Genomic DNA, 14888 nt, shown 5'->3' on the forward strand with positions numbered 1-14888 from the left:
AAGAAAGCAGAGGAACTGCTCGCAAATGCCTGGAAAAACATTTCACCGGGCACACAGGTTTGGATGCTGTTTCTAAGCCAACAGCCGTGTGGATTTGATTACTAAATGTCACCGAGGCTGGGTCCCTGCCAGAGCATCCAGATGTGAATCTGAATATGAAAAGTCCGGGAGGGAGCAGGTGACAGGAGTCGCAGGCCTGGGCACTGAGCCCCATCCCGGTGCTGGCATCCCAGCCCATCTGGGTTCGCGTGACCGAGTTTACATAAGCTCGCAGGCATGGAAAAGAACACACATAAAATGGGTGGTTTTCCTGCGTTTTGTTTTTGTTTCTACAGTCTTTGCTTGTAAAAACAGCTCCCCAAAACCCCAACAGCTCCCCAAAAGCAGTATCAATCTGCCCACTGCCAGGCGCTGCGGGGAGGTGTGGAAGCCTAATTCCCTAATTGTCCAACTCCCATGTGCTCCCACCAGCACATACATTTAGATTTCCAGATCTATAATCAATGCTAGAATCAATAACAGGGAATTTAGCTACATTATAAAAACAGTAAAATCAGCCAATACTGAGAAATGACTATTGAGTCCTGTGTTTTCTGTACTCACTTAGTCTAATAATGGTGAATGATATTTTCCAAGTACATTATTCAGCAATAAAACCACCAAATTATTTGATCTCTTTCTAACCTTTATGATTCTAAGCACTCTTTTTGACCCAGATTGAATGAAGCAACATCTGCAGAGCCTTTCACAAAATTGTACTCGGCATGCACTATTGTAAGTCCGCTGCCAAAGATAAATGTTATTATTTTAAAGCCATCATCCTCCTAATAGATGAGCAAACGCACTGCATTAGCGTAGCCTGCAGAGCTCAAGCACGGGTGAGAAAATGCCAGAGGGTTTTCGCTTAATGGAATTTTACATACCTGACTTAGGATGGGTTAATGCAATCCACCAACACGGGAATTTTAAAACCTGCCCTGTGGCATACACCTGCCGTTACAAACAACAGGATAATCCAACAAGCTCCAGATCCCCGTGAGAACCAGGAAGGATTCACATCCAGATCTCCAGTGGCCAACAGGGTGTCAAGACGAGGACCCCATCTACACGGCTCCCATGCACAGAAACCTACACTACTTATGCCAAACCTACCTTATTTACTGGGTGTCAGGAGAAGTGGCACGGGGTACCTGCAGGGTGCTGAGGTTTCTATCAGAGGATGCACGAAGTTCGATACCTGCCATGCACATCTGTCCACTGCGGCATCCGCAGCCACTACACACACCTTCGCCAACCTAATGAAAGCTCTCCGCAATTCCGTGTTAAACAGGGAGTCACGTCGAGGCTAAGTACTAATCACTTGTCCAGCTGACAGAAGCCATTACTTCACTCCAAATTTAGTCTAGAAACTAGAGGGAGACACTGAAGCAACGAAGCTGTGGTCTCTTCTCTGGCAAAACCTCCAAGGGGTGCCAGGGGCAAGCTCTGCCTCAGCAGGGACAGGGAAATCGGGAGCCACCTACAGCCCCTATGTCCCTTTGCTGAGCCCTGGGTGATAATCTCCTGGGGACAGTGGGGACCAGGACCATGGAGCACCCCAGTAGACAATCTTGCAAGGGTAGCACTGCCTGCAGAGCACCCCATCCATTGCCAATTCAGAGCACGCTCTAATTTACATTATAATTACACTTATAAGTACACAGATTACAACTATTTATGCTACAAATAAGACCATCCTGTATTTTAATTAACAGAGAATGATTGGAACTCAACTTCTAGCCTCTATGGGGAGCAATACCTAATCACTTATTGAAGCGAGGCCATGCCCAGCCCTGCAGGCAGCCTGGCAGGGATGGTGGAGCGGGCAGGGTGTCCCCAAATCTGAGCCCTCACATGGGGGCAGAAGCCACCGTCAGAGGGGTGAGAGGTCCCCAGGAGAGATGGAGGGTTCATCACTGGAGAACCCACAACCTGTGCTGGGGAAAAGCCCCTGCAGATGGAGGTGGGCAGGGGAGGAAGGGCAGGCAGGGCTCTGCCCTTGCCGTAATGGGAATTTAGGAAAGATCCAAGCAGGGCACCCTCAGTGAGGGCAGGAGCCCAGGGACCTGGGAGGAGCCCGCAGGAGGGACTTCAGGAGGTGGCAGCTGGAAGATACGGCTCTTCCGAGCAGATGTGCATGAGGTTGTTCAAAGGTGACCTGCACTTGGCCTTAACGATGCCTTTGCATCCACTGTGTGCTTTATGCAAAGTAAAAGATAGGGAGAAACCACAGAGTTCAAATCGCTCAATACAACAGGAGCTAATTTGGAAACTACTACAAGGAAGGCCATAAATAGTGTGTGAGACAACCCTTTTGATGTGATTAAAAAAAAAAAAAAAGTCCTAAAAATCCTTCCTAATTTAAGGAAAAATTCTTGTCTGCCATGTAAATATAGTTGCAGGAGCTGTTTGCTGTTTCTATAGACTTGACAAGTAAGACGGGCATCAGAAATAAAATATGCATCAGAAATTCAAATTTACTAAAAGGAAAACAAGACAAGCCTCTCTACTTTCAGTAAAAGTGAGACATAAAACCCAAACTAATTGCATAAAAACCAATTATATATATCTAGTTATATAGTTATATGCCATATTGTATATTTATTTACATAACTGGGTACAACAGGTAACATTCTATATACACTTTTTATATGCTTATAAAAATATTGTGTATATTATCACATATAGTATATAACATGTAATATACAGTATGTAATATATAACTATATAATCATTGTGTCATTATATACAGGTCTTGCCATCAAAGGAGAGGGGTTTTACTGTAAATACAGCGTGGCTACTGCCACCACATCTAACAACAGCCCTAATTCCTCCATGGACCCTTGCAGCAAACCCCCTTGGTCCCACCCTGCCAGGATCCCACTAGGGGCTAGAAAACCCTTGGAAAACCCAAAGATGTGCTGGGATGGTGTCACAACCCGGTATCACCCATCCAAAAGCCAAACAGTGTTGAACTACGGGCTCATCTAAGAACCAGCCCAGCGAGCATGGCCATCGGTGAGAGACGCGGTTAAATGTGAACAGGAGGTGACACATTTATCTCTGTTGCAAGGTATTCAAAAGAATTTTTCCAAACGGAGAGCTTGGAGGAGTCACGTCAGGAGATGCGTAATGTGGTCCAGCTGACCTTGGAATGAAATAAAAAGCTGCTGATTTCCATCGTGTCAGCCTCTGACACTCAGAGAGGTCAGGGAATGTGCAGCGATACACAAAACGCTTTGGGAGGAGTTAAGCCGAGGGATTTGCTGGATGGGACTTGTGATTTCAGGACAGATTTTGGAGTGAGTAGGGAGAACATCTAGGGAGGTTTGGGGTTCCAGTCGCTACTTAAAGCTGGAAGCATCGCTCCTCTTTGGCTGCCTCACAGAGAATAAAAGCTGCGGGTAGCTCCCGGAGAGGGATGCAGGGGCAGGGAGATGCAGGGCACCGATGGGAGCCCTGACCTGTGCTTACCCATCACTGCGCATCGCAGGCACAAAAAGTGCTGAGTTACAGTGACCTCCCAAGGAGAAAACAAGACTGGCAACGCTCGCTGCAAAATCAGCCTTCCGACTAGTCGAACATCATCGCTGATAATGCTTTAATTATTATCTCTGCTGAAAATAAGCCTTATTTCAACAGCCTGGCATGCCTCAGCACCACAAACTTTCTCTGGGTTGGAAATTATCTCCTTTTCTCCTTTTTTTTTCCCTGCTTTATACACAGTATTACTCAGAAGCAAGCCAAATCCCTTCCAATTATGTATCCTGACGTTTCCCTAGCGTTACACTAAAGCAAGGCCCTTCACTTCTAAATGGCATGGTTTATAACGAATTGTCTGTTATACCAGACAGAAACTGATTTCCTCAAACCCAGCATATTAAAGTGAATACATTCATTCTGGTTGTAACACACAAAATGTGATTATAACAGACACTTTGGGGGCTTTTTAAGGCTAGTGGAGTAGAGGAGGATAAGCTGGAGGGGAAGAAAGAATTGACAAGTAGAGAAATGACAGAGAAAGAGGAACAGCCATGCTGATTTCATTTCTTACAAAACAAAAATCTTTGTGTGTTGTAGAAATGTGCTTTAGTTAACACCGCCAGATAGCCAGAGCAGAAACTGCCGGAGCTGCCTGAAACGAAAATTGCTCTATTGTGCTTAGAAAACCATTTCCTACAGCAAGAAGAAGGCTTTCCAGGTAGTAAAAAGCATATCTGAAACCACCGGGGCCCTATCCTGCAACTGTTGCTCACTCAAATAATCCCCGCTGCCACAAGGAGCCCAAACGAAATCAGTGTGAGTGAGGATTACGCAGGAGTGTATCAAGGTTGGGGGATTAGACCAGGATTATCGCTAAAACCAGTAATTCCCCATCTTACTGATGGTGCCCACCAGCTCAGGAGGCAGCTGATCATCACAGCCACGATCCCCGCCACGGCCAGACCCAGGTCTGGGAGCCGTCAGGCTCTCCTGAGTCACCACGTTAATTCCAGCTTTGGACGTCCAGCCTCTCAAACAAGGCTTGCCCGCTCCCATTTCACATCTCCTCACCCCTTCCGCGCTGGGTCCTGCCAGGGACCGGCCACCACCACGGCCCCGGGTGAGACCATGGGGCAGAAGAAGCCGCCATGCCCCGGGGGATGCTCCCTGTCCTGGGGCAGCACGTGATGCTGCAGCACCGTTTCCAAAAGCACTGCAGATTTTGGATGTAAAACCACCTCTGAAAACACGGATGCAGCCATTACATGCAAATTGCTGTCTTTTTAAACCACAAAGTAAAAATTCAGGCAGGTGTTATCCAAGGGTGGCTGCTCTACATGCAAGTCGTGTCCCAGGGATCCTAAAAGGCTCAGCATTCAGACCGGTTTCCACACCACCCCAATGCAATGTGCATTCTTATCAAGGAAGCTGCCTAATGGCTCCTATTAATTTTGATTTTTAATCTCCTGGTGCAACTTCCAGTAATACACATGCAAAAACTGACAGCAAGCCCTTTCAGTTTCAAAGCTGACTTCTCCTCCAGCTCAGCAGGAAGAAATAAAAAGCCCTGGGCAGAAGCAAAGCCTCTGACCGGCAATGCCCTCGCAGCTCCAACATGTCCCACTCTCCCTCCTGCAAAACAAGTTGAAACGCTAACGGGGGCCAAGCCTCCCGCTGTCAGCCACGTTCACCAGAGCCACTCGCAAGCACTTTTTGCTATCTCTGCCTACAGACATGAGGATGCTAAAAGGCCAAAGGCAGGGATCCTGGAGAGGTACCCCAGCACCCAAGGGACCACTGAACCCCAGCGGGGCCAGGAACCCCCCCAGGATGTCCCCTGTCACCTCCTGATGCTCTCTTGGCAGCCGTGCCCTGGCACAGGCAGAGCCGGCAGCAGAGCCCAGCCCCCGCTGGAAGGGAAAAGCTTTCCAAGGATTGTCTCAAACTTTTTTTTGCATCCTCACAGTGGGGTTGCAGCCCCGGCAGATGCCACTGTTTAATCCTTTCTGGATCAGCAGGGAAAGGTGGGGAGCACCAACGAACCCAATTACTGACGAACCCAATTACCGCCAGCACTGCTGACCTGCCGCTGAGGAAACGGCTCCTGAAGCTCCGCAAACAACCCATCCTCAGGGACTTTTATTTCAGCGTTCCTGACTGTTAAAGTAAATGAGCCTCACATTAAAGACCAGCTACACATCAAGCCAATGCAAACCCACCGCTGCTAGGACAGCGCGTGTCTGCAGAGACAATCGCTTACTCCCAGCCACAACCATCATATGCTACGTGACACCGCCAGCGACATGTTTACCTCCAGATTTTATCTTTTATCAGCCGATGCTTTGCCTTCCCATCAGGAAAAGTCACTCCTAGGTGGAGCAGCAGTGATATGTCCCCAATGCTGACACCTCATAAAGGCTCCCAGGGGAAACACCAGCCTTGTCACTGGAGGCAATTCAAACCAGCCCAGACAAAGTCCTGCTGGATGCACTGCAGGGAACGGTTTGGCTCTGGAAACTCCAGACTTGGGCAGGAATGTAATTTATTAAATCCTCATCACCTGGAGCTGTACCAATAGCACACTTTATAAGCTTATCATCACACCAACAGCACCTGCTAAGGTAGCGACAGCTACAGTGGGTACAAGGCTGTGATGCTCCTCTGTGGAGTTTCTGTGTCACCCAGGGCTGTCACTCCGGTCACTGCTTAGCCTCCTAACCCTCAAGATTTTTAGGAGCCAGTTGAGCCCACACCACCAGTGGGACAACTTCCCTTGCAACAGCTGGAAGCATTACAAAGATGCTCTCTGCCAAAAAAAAAAAGTTCCCACCCTAAACCAAACTTCCAAGACACTTCCCCTTGGGATTTCTCCTCCCTGTGCCCTGGCCCTGCCCTTTTGTCCTAAAGCATCCTTAGGGAGCAAGCAGACCCCTGCCAGGACATGCTGCTGTCTCCCTGAGCACCCACCCGAGAGATGCTGGTCCCTGAGCAGGGCTGGAGAGCCCTCGGCTGCCCTCCTGCGTGCTCACAGGGCTGCTGGGGGACACATTTTAAGCTGACAGTTCATGGCACTCGTTCCAAGAGACATATTTCTTCAGACAAGGCACCAGCTCTTCATAGTGCATCCCACCTGCACAGGCGATGGGGAAACGGGGCAAGCTGGAGGTATGGGGAGAAGCAACAAGCGTCCCAGCTCCCTCACAGTAAGATGCACAAGGCGGTGGGGTCTTTGGGGAGCCCATTCCACTGGACCCCAGGCTAACTGCTGTGTCAGGGAGGAAAGCAGGCAGCGCTGCCTTCCGCCTGCAGCTGCCTGTTAACTTCAATCAGCTGAGATATGATGCTCCCCACGGTCCTTCCCTCCCCTCCGGCACCACAGACCTCCCGCTGCCAGCACGCACTTCTGGTTAACGCCGATGTGTGATGGGTTTTATGACTGAACTTTGCTTGTGTCGGTGAATCACAGGCTGACAGCGTGCTCCACTGCTCTGTGCCCTCAGCAAGGCACCAGCCAGAGATGCACTCAAGACCCTTCTCCAAAGGACAAAGCTCCAGGAAGGCTGAGAATTCTTCAAGGACCACTGTCCCCTGCATCCCAACAGCTTTGGTCACCCACAGCCTTGGGATGCACCCCCTAGGCAACTGGGCAGCCTGAGCCCCAGCTGGTACTCAGCAAAGAGCTCAGGCAAACCTGAGCATCGATGGGGATCTGTCAGTATGGGATGGGTGGTGTTTCCCACCCTCAGCCTGCTTGGCCATAGCACAAGGAGCAGGTGGCTTATGCAGCAGCTCTTCTGCTTTATTTGACCAGAAACAGGTTTAACCCAAACTGCTCAGATGCAAACTCCCAGACTCTCGCCATCATGACATTTGAGAGTAGCAGAGCCCACTCAGCTCTATGGCTGGATACACGTGAGTAGAATATATGAGTTCATATGTTCATGCCATTCCCATTCAGTTATTGCTAAGAAACTCTATTACAGCTTTTATACCAACACCAGAAGTTAAATTTAGCTTCAATACTCTGGACCAGCACTGGGTCACCCCTGCTGGAAAAGGCAACGCTGTACAGAGAGGAATCAGCACGCCCCAGGGCAGGAGAGGCTTGGAACGCAGGTTGGGGAGAAGAAAGCAGCCATGTGCCTGCAACCTGCCACAGAGATCCCAACAATCCCTTCCCAACCGTTAGGTCACTAAAAGCTGCGCCTCTGCTTTGAGTGACCAGCATTTGGGCTGGGAGCACCCCAAAACTGGGCTAACGCCAGTATATGATCTCTCGGGAGCTGGGTCTATAGCCTTAGCGGAGGTTAAACACCAGGGTTCAGTGAGTGTTTTGCCAATACAAATGCGGCAGGATCAGGCCCGCCGGCACCAGCCCTCTCCAGCAGCCCTGCAGACTCTCGCAGACCAGGCTCTGCTCTTCACAGCGCAAGTATAAATCTGAAGCAGCTCCACTGTCTTCAGCAGCATCATTTTGCATTTACACCAGCACACTGAACACAAAACAGAGCAAGCCATAAATATTTCAGCTGCTTTTTCAGCTTTGTTATTCTCTTCAAAGCAGGAAACATGACAAACCTTTGATTGTTTTGCTTAATACCAAACAATAATTCAAAGCAAGACAAACAAGCAACATTAAATGATGCCTGTGATGTACAGGAAAGCCGATGAATTAGAAGAACCTGATGAGGATGGCGTGGATTGGAGCGGCCCCTTTCCCTGCCTTTGGCAGCTTCCGCGCATCCCTCCCACACGGGCGGGTGTCCCAGCCCTGCATGGCGAGGGGACAGCACCGGGACAGGCGGTCACACCACGGCACCCTGTGCTGCCTGTGTCCCCCGCACAACCCGCTGCCTCCAGAGCAACAGCCACCAGCACCACTTTCAACAACCTTTTAGCAAAACTCTGATGAAGGCAACAAGTGTCTCTTCCCTCGAGCATCACCACGCTCAAAATCCACTTGCAAAACAGCCACATTCAACCTCCCAGCAGTACGGAGAGAGCCTGGCCTGGCCCGGTAGCGGCAGCATCCCTGCCTGGGCACTTCTGGGGGTCTCTGCGGTGTCTGGGGGTGAAACATCCACCCATGACCACATCGGGGCTGCCCCAGGACCCACAAGCTCCTCCATTGCTCCCTCGCCCCGGGGTGTCGCACACACGGAAACCACCGCTGCGTGTTCGCTCGGCGTCCCGTGTCGGCACCAATAACACCAACAGACCTACACGCCGTGGTCCACAAGCCAACCCGTTAGGAATGCCCCGGGGGCGCGGGCTGCCCGCCCGCACTCACCTCCGGCAGCGGCATCCCGTTGATGATGAGGTCGGGCTGCTGGGGGCTCTGCCCCGTAAAGGTGTGATGGTAGATGTGGTTGGAGCCGGCGTTCCTGTTGTTCTGGCTCTCCACGTTGAGGAAGGTGCTTTCGGAGCGGCGGCAGCCCAGCGGCAGGGTCTGCTGGTGGTAGTCGAAGTAGTTGAGGGATGAAGTCAGAGAGGAGCAGCTCACAACGTTCATTTTATCCGTCTCTTCCACGTCCCGCGGTACCAGGCGGATATCATTCTTGCTGATTTTCTTTTTCTTGCTTGATTTCTTTTGATGCCCGTAGGAGTATTCTGCAATTCTGGGGGATAGAAGGAAAATGAATAGCTGAGAGCATTTCGAACCCTGCCCCGCTAAACACACATGCAGAAACCCCGAGGGCTTGGCCTCCATCTCCATGTGGGCTTCTTAGTCATGCACATTACGTCATGATTTGGGTCTGGTGGCACAACACCGTCTTTAGCCTGTTTTCATATGTATTAAGTTTTCAAGTCAAATATGAAAAATAATAGGAAGAGAGAACGTCTCTGTTATTTTCTAGTGTTTATAATTGCTGATATTAGTTACTAGGAGTAAAGTCCAGCCTGCAGAAGAGAAAAATTAAGATGTTAAAATACATTAACTGAAAAGGGTACCTGCATTCATTTCCATGCATAATAAGGATTTTAAATGTGGTTTAATTTGGTCCCCTAATGAAAATTCAGAATGAAGAGCAGATTCTTTTCCCAGTTCATTTTCCACAGCAGTAAATAAAGCAGACCCAGAAGCAGTCCGAGCTGGCAAGCTCTATTCTCTCACATTCCAAAGGCTGTTTGTTTATTAATGCTTTATCCAAGTTGCTGGTGTTTTGACTATCTCCTGATAATACCTGATAACACAAAATCTTTTCTCCAACCGCATCCTATTCCTCCCTCACCCCTTGACATGCACATCCCCTTCTGCTGGGAAATGCATTTGCCTTCTAGAAACTGGAGAACAACAACTGTGTTTTGCAAAGAGAAATGATCCTTTTTGACCTTTTTTTTTCTTTTTTCTACTGCAAGCTTGTTTTTCTCTGCTTTTCTTTTCCTCTTTGCTTCCCACCTGTCAAAAGAATCAACTGACGAAGTGCCTCGTTTGTCTTGTGCAAAAACACCGGAGGAAAAAAGTTATGGTAAAACACCACCCAAGCAAATAATAACAAATATGACTGCACCTTGCATTCACTGGGTGTGCTCTGCTCAGAGTGACTGTGACTCCTCTTTCCATGGGGAGCAACACAGCCCCAGCCAATGCCCCACAGACAAATCTGTGTGTGCTCAGTGCTGGGCAGCTCCCAGGAAAGCACATCAAATGCTGCCCACAGTCAGAAATACACAATTGAAAGTCAGGACTTTGCTGCTCTTCTTGTTATGATAACAGCATTAAAAAAAAGAAAGAAAATCCAATAGCTGCAACAGAAATAATGGGATGAATAAATAATACAGTTTATCTAGAAAGGCAAATATTGGACAAATATTCTTGTTCCAGAAAGCTAATTGCCTGAGCATGAAAATGCCACCAAGCCGAACAGCTCTCATATAACCTTATGTGCCTCATAAATTAACACATTTTATGAAGACTCTCCAGCAGCTGTTGTGAAGAACCTCTAAAATAAGGCAGTGGCAAAGGCTAAGGGCACGTACCCAGAACGGGGAGAGGGTACCCCAGGGCCACGTCTACGGCTGAGCCTACCTGGTGCTCCTCCACCTCCGCAGCTGATTTCTCCTGCTCAGAGACACCCTGATAACGGCCCAAGCATCCCCCTGAGCATGCAAATAAATCAGGGGAAGGCAGGGATTTCTGTTGTGCCAACAATCTATATGCTGCTGACTCGTCTAACAATGCTTGATGAAGCTTTAATTATTTTGTTTACCTAAATGTTTAAGTTTGGCAATGCAAGAGCCCAATTATTTCCTGCAGGCATTCATTTTGCTGTCCTTTCTCTATTGACCAATTATTTAATTAAACTGCACTTCATTAATCCCTAAGCCATCACAGTAAACCCAGGACTTATACATATGTGAGAAGCTGTTAGGGGCACCACCACAATGTGATTTTTATCCATTCATGTCTTATTCTCATTTAATGGGCCGAGCTGGCAAGAAATCTGGTATATTAGCTTTCACTTGAAGCTAGACATCCCATAATACAACACAGACCAACCTTTATTTGCAGATTTTTCCCCCCATCGAGCAAAAAGGCTTATAAATGGAGTTTACGCTGTGAAAACGCACTGTAAAAACCAAACCATCCGGCATTATTTCTACGTAAATAAAACTTTAAAGACCGCACATCCCCCTGCGCCGCAGAATCGCCGGGGGCCAGCGTGCGTTTCCAAGGTAGAGCGAAATTAATTTCCATCCTTCCCCTCTGAAACGACTCGGTGCTGAAGGAATGGAGAAGTCATGGCTATTTCACTAGTAACAGGATTAAACCATTTATGAGGCATTGCAGCTGCTCTTTTATGGCATCTGATTGATATTCATGTGTGGTTAGCATTTGTCTCCTAACTTGTGTAACACAGAGAATAGTAAAAGAGAGACAATAATCGCCGGGCTGTTACATATTCAGGGGACTGGATTTCCCCTACCAGCCTTTCAGCGGCTCCGGGCGCGGGGCTGACCTCCCCTCCGGCATTTCGGACCCGGGAACACGCATCCACGCCAGGGCAAAAAATAACGCAGCGCCGCAAAAATCCTCCCTCGCCCCATCGCTCCCAGCCCAAGCGGCTGCTGGAGCGGCGCATCGGGGGGAAACCGGGTGATTTTCAACCACTATTTTATCCGCTTGGCCCCATCACCAGCCATGGCGAGGAGCCGCATCGGGTGCACAATGGTTCTTTTGAACGGTGAGTGAGGGCTTACGGATGCCACCGCGGCCGCTCGCCCCGTCTGCTGCGGTGGGCTGGGGGGGCTTTTCCCCCCTCGCAAGGCTGGGGAGCCGTGCTGGGGATGGGGGGGCTGCCCAGGGGAACCAGCCACGCCGCTGTAAAACTGTTCTCCCCCCCTTCCTGCGACTGAGCGCGTAAAAACGGGGATGCTGCTGCAACAGATTGTCAAGCTACACAATTAAGTCAATTCGCTACTCGGCACAGATTTCTGTGCTTCTCCCAGCGAATAATTTTTTTAAAGCTTTGCAGGAAATTTCCTCAGAGGGATGCAAACCTCACTTCTGTTCCGAAAGCAAATTTAACACCACCCCACCACCCTTCCCCCGACAAGTATACAGCAGCAAATTGAAAAGTTACTGTGACTGCAAAAATCAAAGCAGACCCAGCAGGTGCACAGAAACAAAGATGTCTTTACCTGCAGTTGTAGGTCCTGATTTCCTTGTTATCCCTTTTGCACTTGACTGCCACGAAGATCATGGTGACAAAAAGAATGGCTGCGATAGACCCCAGGGCAATAATGAAAATCAGCGAGAGGTTAACAGATCCTATGGACTCTTGGGCATCCAGGGCTGGAGACAGGTATATCAAAATCAAGGCAGAAGCTGAGAGAGATGTTTTTCCATGGTCATGAGCCACCACAATCAGCTCGTAGGCTGTCTTTGCGTTCTCCCCAAAGGCTCTGGTGGTCCTTATCTCTCCATTGACCTGGTCTATCTCAAAAAATCCTCTGTCTCCTTCCACCATTTCATAGGAAAGTCTGCCATTTTCACCCTCATCATAGTCATCTGCCTTGACCACCGTCACCAAGTAGCCGACCCCCGCGTTCCTGGGGATGTACACCTCTGCAGTCCCGTTGACCAGTGGTGGGGCTGTGATCACAGGAGTGTTGTCATTGACATCCAGGACGATCACCCTGACAGTGGCATTGCTCTGCAGTGAGGGATTACCCCCATCTTTTGCCAAGACCTTAAACTCAAAGGCCTTCGTCTGTTCATGATTGAAGGACCTCAAAGCATAGATATCTCCAGAGTTGGGGTTGATGGAGACGTAGGTGAAGACAGGCATGTCCCTGACTTGAGAGGGCACAATCTGGTAGGAGACGCTGCCATTGAGGCCCAGGTCAGGGTCCCTGGCTGAGACTGAGAGGAGATAGGCCCCTGGAGTGTTGTTCTCCTGCACGATGACCTGGTAATAAGGCTTAGAGAAGTGAGGATGGTTGTCATTCTCATCAGTGATCTTGACAGTGAAAGACTTAGTGGCCTGTAGGGAGGGGACACCATTGTCCCTGGCCTGGATGGTGAGGTTGTACTGGTCCCTCTGCTCCCGGTCCAGCCTCCCATCCACCAGGATGGTGGAGAAGCTCTCATACTCCTGGAGCCGGAAAGGCACGTTGCCCAGGAGCTTGCACTGCACCCGCCCGTTGGCCCCAGAGTCACGGTCTGAGACCCTCACCAGGGCGATGACATAGCCCGGCGGGGCGTTCTCGCTCACCTCCACCAGCTCACTGTTGACAGAGAGGAGGTTGATGAGGGGTGGGTTGTCGTTGGCATCCTGGACACTGATGGTCACTTTGCAATGGGCAGGGATGGAGTTAGGCCCCAAGTCCTTGGCCTGCACGTCCAGCTCATAGACGTGACCCTCCTCATAGTCAATGGCACCGCTCACTGTGATGAGGCCACTCTGGGGGTCAATCTGGAAGAGCTCCCGGGCCCGCTCGGAGACGTAGCTGTGGAAGGAGTAGAGGACCTGGCCATTGGTGCCCTCGTCTGGGTCAGAGGCATTGAGGCGGATCACTGGCGTTCCCGGTGGAGCGTTTTCAGGCACACTGACAGTGTAGGCCGGCTCCTCGAAGAGCGGGTTGTTGTCATTGGAGTCGATGACGCGGATGCTGAGCTCCACCGTGCCAAAGTTGGGCGGGTCGCCACCATCCAGCGCCGTGATCACGTAGCTGTAGTGAGACTGGGTCTCACGGTCCAGGCTCTTCTCCACCACCAACTCGGCAAAGCGTGACCCATCACCTCGAGTCTTGGTCTCCAGTCCGAAGAGGTCGTTGGGGGTGATCTCATAGCTCTGTACACCAAAGCTGCCCGAGTCCGGGTCATAGGCACTCTCCAGTGGCACCCGGGTGCCAGGGCTGGCCGTCTCTGAGATTTCCAGCTCAATCTGGTCAGTGGGGAAGCTGGGTGCATTGTCGTTGAGGTCCTTAATCTCCAACTTGATCACGCAGATCTCCATGGAGCTGGACATCACCTCCAGTGAGATGACACACTTGGGGCTCTGCCGGCACAGCAGGTCCCGGTCGATCTTCTGTTTGGTCACTAGCAGCCCAGACCCGGGGCTGATGTCCACCAGGTGGGGGGCCGAGTTGGAGACCACCCGGAAGGCAGTGGGCTGCCGGGGGTCCAGCACAAAACCGGCGTCCCGGGCGTCCTTGGCGACGTTGGCGATCACCGTGCCGGCCCGCTGCTCCTCCTCCACCGAGTACTTGAGGTTGACGAGGGCCCCGGCGCCGGCCCACAGCAAGGCGGCCCCCAGCAGCGCCGGGAGAGCCCCCATCGCCGCCACTGCCCCCACCGGCCACCAGCCGCGCCCCGACGGCCGCCGGCCGCCCGTCTCAGCGGCCCGCCGCCCTCATGCGGGCAGCGCCCGCCAGGCTGCCCCGGCGACGGCGGGCGGGTGCGGGCACCGGAGCCGCGGTCCCCCGTGCCCACGCCGCCCGCTCAGGTGCTCCGAGCCGGCGGCGCTGCGCATGGGCCGGGCATGGCGTGCGGGACCAGGAGCTGAAGCGGGATGCTGAGCCAAGAGGTGCCGTGCCGAGCCGAGCCGAGCCGAGCCGTGCCGAGCCGAGCCGAGCCGAGCCGAGCCGAGCCGTGCCGAGCCGAGCCCGCTCCCGCCGGCGCTCGCTGCGGCGGCCGCACGCCACTGCCCGCAGTCCGGAGCGCCGGCGGGCGGCGCGGCGGCGGACGGTGCGGGGGCGGGCGACCGTGAGTAACGGCCAATAGGCGCTCGGGGGCGGGGCCGGCGCGCAGCGCCGCTGCCAATGGGGTCGCGCTGAGACGTGCTCCCGGCCGGCGGGGCGGGGCCGGGGTGGGGCCCGCGGAGCGGCGCGGCCGGGAGCCCGAGCGGGGAGCGGAGCCG

The 14888-nt window shown here is 51.6% G+C and overlaps 1 protein-coding gene across 2 annotated transcripts in view; it reads right to left on the reverse strand.

Moving 5' to 3' along the window:
- Window positions 1-14671, reverse strand: part of PCDH19 (protocadherin 19) — a 59176-nt gene extending 44505 nt beyond the window's left edge. For both annotated transcript variants that reach the window (XM_065077872.1, XM_021284448.2), the window contains exons 1-2: window positions 12166-14671; window positions 8813-9140 (exon numbers count right to left, since the gene is read on the reverse strand). In XM_065077872.1, the coding sequence (XP_064933944.1) occupies window positions 8813-9140; window positions 12166-14306 (2469 nt within the window). In that variant the 5' untranslated portion in view covers window positions 14307-14671. The remainder of the gene's footprint in view (window positions 1-8812; window positions 9141-12165) is intronic.
- Window positions 14672-14888: the final 217 nt, after the last annotated feature.

Source organism: Columba livia, chromosome 12 (genome assembly GCF_036013475.1).
Source record: "Columba livia isolate bColLiv1 breed racing homer chromosome 12, bColLiv1.pat.W.v2, whole genome shotgun sequence".
Taxonomy (NCBI): Eukaryota; Metazoa; Chordata; class Aves; order Columbiformes; family Columbidae; genus Columba; species Columba livia.